This window comes from Aspergillus oryzae, chromosome 3, assembly GCF_000184455.2.
Source record: "Aspergillus oryzae RIB40 DNA, chromosome 3".
NCBI classification, from domain to species: domain Eukaryota; kingdom Fungi; phylum Ascomycota; class Eurotiomycetes; order Eurotiales; family Aspergillaceae; genus Aspergillus; species Aspergillus oryzae.
In genome coordinates this window covers 1,416,441-1,426,519 of record NC_036437.1, presented here as the reverse complement: position 1 = coordinate 1,426,519, position 10,079 = coordinate 1,416,441, and the positions used below count along the sequence as shown (strand labels likewise).

General features: G+C 47.8%; 3 protein-coding genes across 3 annotated transcripts; 1 reads left to right on the top strand and 2 right to left on the bottom strand.

The window, feature by feature from the left end:
- Positions 1 to 663: 663 nt before the first annotated feature.
- AO090023000536 (uncharacterized protein) lies at positions 664 to 1,737 on the top strand (the record flags this gene model as incomplete). The annotated part of the gene is made up of 1 exon (XM_001821023.1): positions 664 to 1,737. The coding sequence occupies one exon, from the start codon at positions 664 to 666 to the stop codon at positions 1,735 to 1,737; it is 1,074 nt and encodes a 357-aa protein (XP_001821075.1).
- A 622-nt stretch (positions 1,738 to 2,359) lies between these two features.
- AO090023000535 (DUF1479 domain-containing protein) lies at positions 2,360 to 4,847 on the bottom strand (the record flags this gene model as incomplete). The annotated part of the gene is made up of 4 exons (XM_023235644.1): positions 2,360 to 2,685; positions 2,738 to 3,469; positions 3,519 to 3,699; positions 4,827 to 4,847. The coding sequence occupies 4 exons, from the start codon at positions 4,845 to 4,847 to the stop codon at positions 2,360 to 2,362; spliced, it is 1,260 nt and encodes a 419-aa protein (XP_023090647.1).
- A 1,856-nt stretch (positions 4,848 to 6,703) lies between these two features.
- Positions 6,704 to 8,866, bottom strand: AO090023000534 (uncharacterized protein; the record flags this gene model as incomplete). Its single annotated transcript, XM_023235643.1, is given in 2 exon segments — positions 6,704 to 8,578; positions 8,594 to 8,866. The coding sequence occupies 2 exon segments, from the start codon at positions 8,864 to 8,866 to the stop codon at positions 6,704 to 6,706; spliced, it is 2,148 nt and encodes a 715-aa protein (XP_023090646.1).
- Positions 8,867 to 10,079: the final 1,213 nt, after the last annotated feature.

The window sequence follows — 10,079 nt, the reverse complement described above, 5'->3', positions numbered from 1 at the left end:
CCTTATGTTCAATGTGAAACAATCTCAGGATGTTAAGTTCAGCCCTATGGGGCTGCATAGCACCATCGGAGTGGGTCTCGGCAATGGACGACAGGGATAAACCGTTGAAGTATCTGACGAGTACCAAGATGTCTGCTGTGGCGCGAGAATATTATCCGAGTTGCTAAATGCGAAGAGACTATGACAAGTTAATGCGTACTGCTAAGGATAGTTACAATAAAAGTGGTATTTCTGCTCATATACGAGCAGTATATCCAAAGACAGGCGCACTTGTTGAGACGTCCGAAAAATGTCCTTGCTCGCCTGTCCGTATAGTGAGCCTTGCGAATGTAATTAGAGAGAATTTATTGGAGGATGAGAGACACTATAGCTCCACACCTTTCCTGGGTTGTCCACTTGAAGGAACGCTAAAGCTTAGCGACTTTTGTGAAATATTGAACAACCCGGATAATGTGCTTAGTCCAGCCAACAGGGTGCAGAATATCCTTCTCATCCTAGGGAGCAGCAGTAAACAGTGCTTTCAAATGATCACACACTACCCCCAAGGTACTCGGTTACAATACTATATTACAGAAGCCCTTTGCCTACCATGTCTCAATCCGGATACAGAAGACCTCCTATCATCAAAACTCTCACCCTAACTTCTTCTCACGGTGGTGCACCATGTCTGCCTTTAACGCCTCCAACGTTGACCTGAACACGGCGAGCAAGGAAGATGTACTGTGCTTCCTTGCCCTGTCAGACAATGACTATAACGGACATCTCGGTGCACGCATCTCTTCGATCTTTGTGATCTTATTCGTCTCGTCCGCATTTACCTTCTTTCCCGTCGTGGCAAAAAGCTTGCCGTCTTGGAAAATCCCCTTTGGTGTCTACCTATTCGCCCGTTATTTCGGTACTGGTGTCATCGTCGCAACAGCTTTCATCCACCTCCTAGACCCAGCATATAAGCGAATCGGACCAAAGACTTGCGTCGGAGAATCTGGCTACTGGGGCGAATATTCATGGTGTGCGGCAATCGTGTTAGGATCAGTCATGGTCATCTTCCTCATGGACCTAGCAGCTGAAGTCTATGTCGAACGCAAGTACGGTGTACACAGGGACGAGGACGCCACGGGGGCCTTTATCCAAGGTGGACACCAAAGTGCAGCGGTAGCCCACAACGCATATGATCAGGAGAAATCCATGCCATCAGAGCAGGCAACTCCCGCCTACAGATCAGACAGTGAATCAGCAACGGCAGAGCGATCTTTCAAGCAACAGATCGCGGCATTCCTTATCCTCGAGTTCGGTATTATATTCCACTCCGTGATCATCGGATTGAACCTCGGCGTCACAGGCTCTGAATTCGCAACACTGTACCCAGTTCTAGTGTTTCACCAGTCCTTCGAGGGCCTTGGCATCGGTGCAAGAATGTCGGCTATCCCCTTCGGCAAACATACCTGGCTGCCCTGGATTCTCTGTGCGATGTATGGGCTTACCACGCCGATCTCAATCGCAATCGGTCTCGGCGTTCGTACCACCTATAACCCCGGTTCTAAAGTGGCACTGATTGTGCAGGGCGTGTTGAACGCTATCTCCGCCGGTGTTCTTATCTACAGTGGGCTTGTGGAACTGTTGGCTCGTGACTTTTTGTTTGATCCAGACCGCACGAAGCGACGAAGCCAACTTTCGTTTATGGTCTTTTGTACCCTGTTAGGTGCTGGCATTATGGCTCTCATTGGGAAGTGGGCCTAAGGCTGTGCGATTTCTTTGCATCTTAAGTTTTCTTTCTGTTTGTCTTTGTTACACACTATAATGTCATAGATCGTCATGTCGAGAACCTTGAATACTATCGGCAATAAAAGTGGAATCTCCCATTGGTGGTCTTACGACAGAGCTACACCTGACCTCTGTATATGCATGCTAGCTCCAAGTGGACTTAATTTACAGGTTTCTCTTTCAACCTATGTATGTATGTGCAACATAATAATGCATCTTTTCAGTTAACAGTGGATACCTATGTGCTGTTCCTTGCGTGAATTGACTTCCCTCGATAGATATTTCCAGCAATAAACGGCCCCAGCCTATGGAACGGACAGCCCTCCCGTAATCAGTCCACATCATATCAAGTCATAGTATATGTATGGGACCCAAGACCTAGCAGGTAGGAATATCCTGGTCGTCATACAAGCTTCTGTTGACGGCCTACGCTACTATTTGGTTTACTTACGGAGGAAATGGAAAGAAAAGAGTCCGGGAGAGCTTGTAGGGAGAAATTGAGGAAGAATGAAATTTTATAAAGTTACACTAGAATCAAATACATAGGACACGAGTATATATGTACAAAGAGTTCGTAAATGAAAAAAGGACACCAATCTTAGAATCCCAGAATCTTGTTTGATTTGTCCAAGACAAGTCGTTGTCCTTGAGTGAGAGATTGATCGTTCAGATCCCACTTGGTAAGCCCCAAGGAGCGCAAACCAAGCTGGCTCGTGGACTTGCGCAAGCCCGCCTCCGTGGCACGTCCAAGATGCTCGCTTTCTCCCTTGCCTCCGGGGAAGTCTGGTGGAGGGACACCCTCGAGGAAGTCATTCCTCTGGCGTTTGACATAGTTGGCGTTGGCCTCTGTGACGGGGCATGCTGGGATGTACATAACGCTCGAATCGCCGGTTCCATTATGTACACGGTCAACGGCATGGATGGCTAGTCTAGTTAGATTGTTTGCTTATGTGGAACATTCAGGTTGGGTACTCACTGTCACAGTGCCATGCTACATAGTCACCCGGGGCGATCTTAGGAACATGTACCATCGTCTTCTCAAGCTCCAAGTGAGGATGAAGAGTGGCAGTGACTTCCTGCGCGAAGCCCGGAGTTGCACCCTGCAGGTTACTTGATGTCTCTCTCTCCAAGCGCCAGTTACTTGGATGCAGGAAGGTCTCCGTAGCCATGCGAGAGCATTCCTTAGGAGGTGTATAAATTGGCTCGAAAAACGGTCGCAGTAGGAAGTAAGTCGTCGCCAAAGAGAGCAGAGGGTTGACCAGTAGCGTTCCCTCGTTAGGTCCTGTATGAGACATGCCCAGCCATGCTTGAAACATGCGAAACATTGAACATGCTCCAGCGCCGTTGTACAAGTCTGCCTCTGCTAGAACTCGGCAACTAGCTTCCCAGGGGTCATACTTTTCCCATTCCCCCTGCCAGATTCTCTGGTAAACATTACCGCGACCATAGCCGTTGTCTTCCCACCTTTCAGGGCCTCCTCCGTCCACATGAGGGCCTAGTGCAAACCCGGCATCCCCTGGTTGGCGAATACGAAGTCTGTCTGCGTAGGTCAAGGGGTGGGTAGAAGATATCATTGCGTCCGGCGAGTTCGAGTGCCAGAAACTCATAAGGAAACGTTGAGCTTCTAGCATATTTGGATGTGTACGTGCGCGCATCTGGGGCTGTGACCAGTACAGCTCATAGACTTGAGGGTCATGTGGAGGGAATGCTAGATATGTATTAGAATAGTAACGATTGGAGAGTAATCGACACAGTACCTTTTGTTCCTGGATTAGCCTTAACATAATCCTCGATCTCATTTTTGTAAGCTCTGGCATCATGCTCAGGGACCACGCCTCGGATGACAGCAACACCTCGTTTTCGAAGTTCATCTCGGAACGTCTTCGGTGCGGCATGGATATCCTTGAAATCAATCGAAGGAATGATATCAGAGCCACGCTGTTCGATCAAGCGAACCTCATCCTTCAGTGTGTGCAAGAGACGATGCCAACTCCTTTCGATTTGGTCTTCCCGTCCGGCAATTAGTCTCTTCTTTTGCTCTGCGAACCTTGGGGGCAGAGGTGCTTCCTCTTTTCCTGACAAGGAAACGAAAACAGATGAGATGTCGCCTTCTTTGCGAGACTCGGCGCTGGATGTGGCTTGCCGTATGAAGGACTTATGAGCGTGGACGGGTTTCAATGCCTGACAAGCAATTACTAAACGTGATGGGGTATGAAGATGCATGTTTGAACGGGTAAAAGAAGACTGAGTTTAGAATTGTAGGAGTAATCGATTGTACAGATACTCATATATGGAGTAGATCTGAGTGATTGTTATGAGGAACGTTAGCTCTGCTCCAGGGGTATTTATAATCTTAGAGACAAAGTCTCTTCGGTTGTATCGGAACACAGATTTCTAGGGCGAGAATACTTTTCAATGGTTGTGCGTCATTTTGTGCTGTATACAATGGCGGGTATGTTACCGGATTAGGAAGGTTTCCGCCCTGCTCTCATTCGCCACCCCGACACAATCTCTATAAAGTTGTGCCAGGAATAAGGGTCAATGAGCATGCTGGTCAATGCTTCTTAATGATTCAAGATTTCTACTCTACTCTACTACAAGGATTGCATACCTGACAATATAACGACTACCAATATGCCGATTATTAGCACCACGTCGACAACTCATGAATTCGCCGGTGTCTTATTCGATTTTGACGGAACAATAATTGACTCCACTGAAGGTATATCTGAGATACCTCTCCGTTTGCTTGTGTGCTAATACTTGTCCCACTAGCTATTGTTGAGAACTGGAGAAGGTTTGCCGCCTTACAAACACCTTCCCACCGCTCCCGGGATATACTAACGAGTAAAACAGAATCGGCGAAGAAATCGGCATTGACCACGAAGTAATCTTGCAAACATCGCATGGTAGACGCAGTATCGATGTTCTGAAAGACCTTGATCCTAGCAGAGCAAATTGGGAATGTGAGATTCGTTCTATACATTTGCCTCTCCTATCTTTGCAACGAGTCCCTAACAAATAACCAATCTAGACATAAGCGCCATGGAAAGCAAAATACCTACCCTGTGCAAGAATCCCGCCATTGAGATTCCGGGTGCACGAGCTCTTCTTGAGACACTTAACAGTCTGCACGCACCTTGGGCAATCGTAACATCGGGCACTAATGCTCTATTGACTGGTTGGCTCGATGTACTGCGTTTACCTCGGCCCCAAGAGGTCACCGTCGCAGAGGATGTCAAAATCGGCAAGCCTGATCCAGAAGGTTACTATAAAGCTCGAACTCGCCTGCTGCAACATCGCGGAGAAGATGACATAAAGGACGTTCTCGTTGTCGAAGATGCTCCGGCAGGTGTAAAAGCAGGTAAATCAGCTGGATGTTATGTTCTAGCAGTAACAACTACGCACACTGTTGACCAGCTCAAGGCGGCTGGTGCGGATTGGGTGATACCTGATCATCGATTTGTAGAAGTGCGGAGGAAGAATGGGTCGCAGGGAACTTTTACATTTACTTTCAATAATGTTTTCTAGAGGAAAATATATTGGGGTGCAAGGATTAGCGGTACGCATATATATATATGTTACGATTTGACATAGAACACATATAACGACTCAATCTCACAAAGACTATCATCTTCACTTAACTGTCACTGAATCAAAATGCATCAACATATTCCCATCTAGTTCCTTATGTTTATCTTCGCGTTTGTAGATTGTTGCTGGAAGATTAGGGTTCCTCCTCAGCCGTGACTAATCCAACCCGAATCGGGCCGTGAACCTCGTATCCCGATCGGCAACCACTCGCAACAACACCTCAACCTCAACCATCCCCAACTCACTACGCAAAACAACATGACGAAGCTCCTCTATACCCCATGGAACAAATCACCGACACCTAAACAAAATGCCTCAGCAGGATGATACAGCCACTCCCCCCAAAACACGACCAAAACCAATTCCACATTTCATGAACCTCCCACCCGAACTCCACATCCTCATCGCCAACCTCCTCATCTTTCCCGACATAATCCACCTCAAACTAACCTGCACCTACTTCAACGATTTAATCCCACCACTTCCACACCATGAGCTCCTCCAAGCCGAACTCACAGACTTCGCCCTCGCACACGATATCTACGCCTGTCGGTATTGTCTCCGTCTCCGTCCAGCGGGCAAATTCGCGGATCGGATGCTTCGACGCGGGCGGGGTAGATATGGTCGTGATGCCGAGAGGCGCTTCTGTGTGGAATGTGGGCTGATGCCACGTTCCGGGACGGCGAGGTATGGACCTGGGGCTCAGATTGTGGTCCAGGGGGTTATGTTCGTGATATGTATGGTTTGTAGGGAGTTTGCGGTTGGAGGGAAGGATTGTAAGGGGATTGCGATTTGCGGGAGCTGTTGGGAAGAGAGAACTACTCGTGAGAGGGATTTTCGTGATGGGACTCATCTACGTGCTTCTCTGTTGGGGTGAGTCTGGATATGTAAGATGAGGGATTTGATACGCTGTTTTTGGGTGGCAGGGTCCTTGCGTATGGCTCTTTGTTCATGTGGTAAATCTGTGTCAACATGTTTCCGTATGGGAAATGACTTCTTTCCTGGTATACCGGTGTGGTTGGGCTCTCCTCTTAAGGGTAGAAGTTGACGTGCTGGGACCTCCGCTGACTGCCCAGGTATGAGATTTGTAGATTATTATAGGAGCTATGAATTGTACGTTTCCTTCCAAGGAGACATACCGAGAAGGAATGCACTCAAATAATATACATATTAAGTAGACACATATACCAATTCCGCCCTCCTGATCGAGCTGGGACCGTTCCTGGCAAGACAAAATCGTTGCATACGGTTCAAAGCCCTACTACGATCGTAACAATTCCGTAGCGCTGCGTACTTTGTCTGTGACAATTTGGTTCGATTTCTAAGGGGGGACATCCGTAGTTAGAGATCATCTCCTTTTCTGAGAGGGCGAGAAAGAAATTACCTCTGCATCGCACCAATTACCGTTTGTCACGTTCTTCGTGATACTAGGAAAAGTAGGTAGAATAGTTCTGTACGAGGTTCGCGGATACACAACGTGCTGTGCTCTTGCTCCTGGACTAGCTGGTGGAACCACGAATTGCCCCTCAAATGTTCTGTACTTTCGGTTAATATCTTGGATCGTCTTATCTTCCTGGTAGGTTGAAGCCGTGATGGTCGTATTCTTTTGGTTCAGCCTCGCTGCAAGGTCTGCTGCGTTCGTGTCAAATTGAACAGCCACCTGGTGTAGCTCTGCAATAGCGTCTTCCAATGGTTGCAGATTGACAGTACAGGAATCTTGCCCTTGCTGATAGGCTTCGTCTGATGACGCCTCTTCCAAGGTGACCTTCAGCTCGTTTAAATAACTGCCCAGTGAAACAGGGTATGCCGTAGCATTGAAGGGAAGGACCGGCTCGTCGGCCAATTGTGTTGCAGTCAGCGCCCATAGTTTAGCACTTGCAGTATGATACTCATAGGTTGGATCCCCAAAGTTGTCCATCCACTGTATATCGTCAAAGTCCGAGTGCCAGTGGAAGACAGGATCCGTTGGACCAGGAGCAAAGCCAAGATTGAGGGAGGCAATGCCATTGCTAACGAATATATTAGTGTCTCCTCCACCTTCCGGTTCTATATGACCACCCCATACATCCAAGACACTCTGTCCCGGCTTACTCTGGTCAGGGGAGAGAACCTTCGCAGCAGCCGAATAGATGACGTCGCGTAGAAGTGGACTGGCTTTGGTGAAGATCTCTGTGCCAGTTGCAGCAGTCTCGATTTCAAGATAAGCGACAGCCGCTTCAGACAGCCAGGGAAGATTATCCTTTACCCAAAGGGCAGCTCCCCAGCTGCTTGGCTCCTTGCCATCCCAACTGGCAAATATCAGGGTTCTGAATGGCTTCCAGCCTTTCTTCATAGCGGTACCAAGGGTACGGATGACTTCGTTTAGTGCCGCAGAACCACTATTTGGATCACCGGCACCAGCACCCCACGCATCACGATGGTTTCCTAGGACAATCACTTCGTCTTCAGTCTCGCCCTTGATCGTCCCGATCACGTTGTATACAGAGACGTTTGAAGTCTGCATGATGTTCACCAGGTTAATCATCAAGCCGTCCGGTGATGGTCCAACATTGTAATTGACCCCGAGATATCCTAGCTGCCCTCCCTGCCAAGTGGTGCCGATCTCGCTTGCCTGTGGTCCATGGCCATTGAGAGCCTTGAGAAATGGGAGGGCCTCGGAATATGAGATTGGAATGGTGGGAATCTTTAGTAATGGATCTGGAGCGTCAATGCCTCGCCGCACAATGCTACCTGGTGCCCTAGCCGGGCCTTCAGGGAACGGCAGGTAGCCATGTGCTTCGGCGACGTTTGCGTCAAACTCCGGATCGAGATAAAATATCAAGCCCACCAAGCCTCTCTCCTGTGCTTTAGACAGGGCGGGCCCGACAGTCAAGGAACCTTGTTTCATAATCCCGATCTTACCACTCACATCGATATTTGATTGTTGGAGGTCATCGTAGTCTGAATCCAGACCAAAATTCACGAACACAAAGGGTGCCGTAACATTTGCGCTTGGCGTACTGGAGAAGAATTGAGGAGTGCTGATGATTTTTCCACTGATGGGGTTCACGAAGGTCGAACCTTCGTTCAAGCTAGCGATGAATAACTCTGTGTCATTTTGGCCGTCGGCGTCCCCAGGCTTCCTCTCGAGTAAAGCGAGCCTTTGATACGACGGTATGCTGGGCGATTTTGGGACTGGATATGACTTGATGGTGGTGTTCTCAACTCCAAATTCCCGCCATTTCTCTTAAGTCCACACGGCGAGAGATTCTCCTTGACCCAGCCAATGTGGCTCGGAGGTATAGTGGAGATTCCACTCGCGGGCCTTTTGCTCATTGGGGCCATTCAGAATGATCTCTTCGAGATCACTGGCTAGAACGCTGTTTCGGGCTGGGATGTCGAGCGAATGACCAGCGGGTTGGTGTCTTATCGGAGCCGGAGATGAGACAGAGGATGGAATGTTAGCATGAATGCCAACAGATAAGTGAGTGAGGAAGAGTGATGTCGTTATGAATATCAATCGACTCGGCATCGTAAAGAACGGCGGCTAAAGTCTTTTACTTTTCTTCCGTTTTTCTTTCTTTCTTTCTTTTTTTTTTTTCTATTCAAGCATTGTCTGCGATTGAGTGACAAGTGATATTTGATCCAAGAATTGTTGAAGGTCGTCTATGGTTCTTCTGAAGAATGGTATAGCCATCAATTTAAATCAAGCCGACATACACTTTCCCTACTAGCATCATTCCTTCCCCCTTTACATTTTTAAACCACACCAAATGCCGACCTGATTAAAAGCACAGCCTCAATGTGTACTATTGATTCAGTCGTGGGGACTTAGATGTGTTATATGCCGGAAGGAGGTCTGCCCCTTGCATCGAGTTTGACATTCTCCCAACAACGTATCATATTTTCAATGGAGCTCAGTAATGATACCTCCATTGGAATGTAAATCTCTTCAAGCCTATAGGTGAGGGTGCATTTTCCGGCAGAAATATAGAAAACGTGGTAGTGATAGTCATTACTATATTTTCAACTATACACAATTCAGGCCCACTTTAGAAATGCTAGTGCAAGGGAGGGATCCATGACATCTAGATTTTTCCCCGATATGTATGCTTCAGCCAGCCATGTGATTCGATTCGTCCTATAAGAAAAATAGGCAGAGGGGAAAAGGCCCTTTCAATCGGAGGTCACACACGATCGCTAGCAGCTCATGCTTATATTCAATTCTCGAACACATTGGTAGGAGATATGTCGAGGACCAGAGCCAAACCTGACAATCCTCGTTCTAGATGTTCCTGACACTACGATTTCTTCCAGGGAAGATTATCAACTCACACCATCATGGCATTGATTGAATCGGATTATAGTGCTACCCCACGAAGACGGTTTCTTAAGTAGGGTCTTCAAAGTTGGTCTCTTGGCTAAGCTGCTACATGCTGACTAGCAAGGCCATGTAGGGATTCTTCAGATATGTAAGCCACAACCTAGTCTTTGTCCCTAGATAGAAGTTGACTATCTCTTTTCCATGCAGCCTCACGCCGAACATCAACAGCACAGACCCTCGCAGTGTTCTGTAGTTTGGCCGACCAGAATTATCCAAGTGCTATTGTCGTATAGATAGTGATTTACTTGTCTAGCTGGAAGGATACCACTAAAGTGATTGAGGCAACTTCATATCGCATGCGTCACTGGTTAGACCTTGGGCCACTGCAGACCACTATAAATGACTCTGGAAAGCCTTCGCT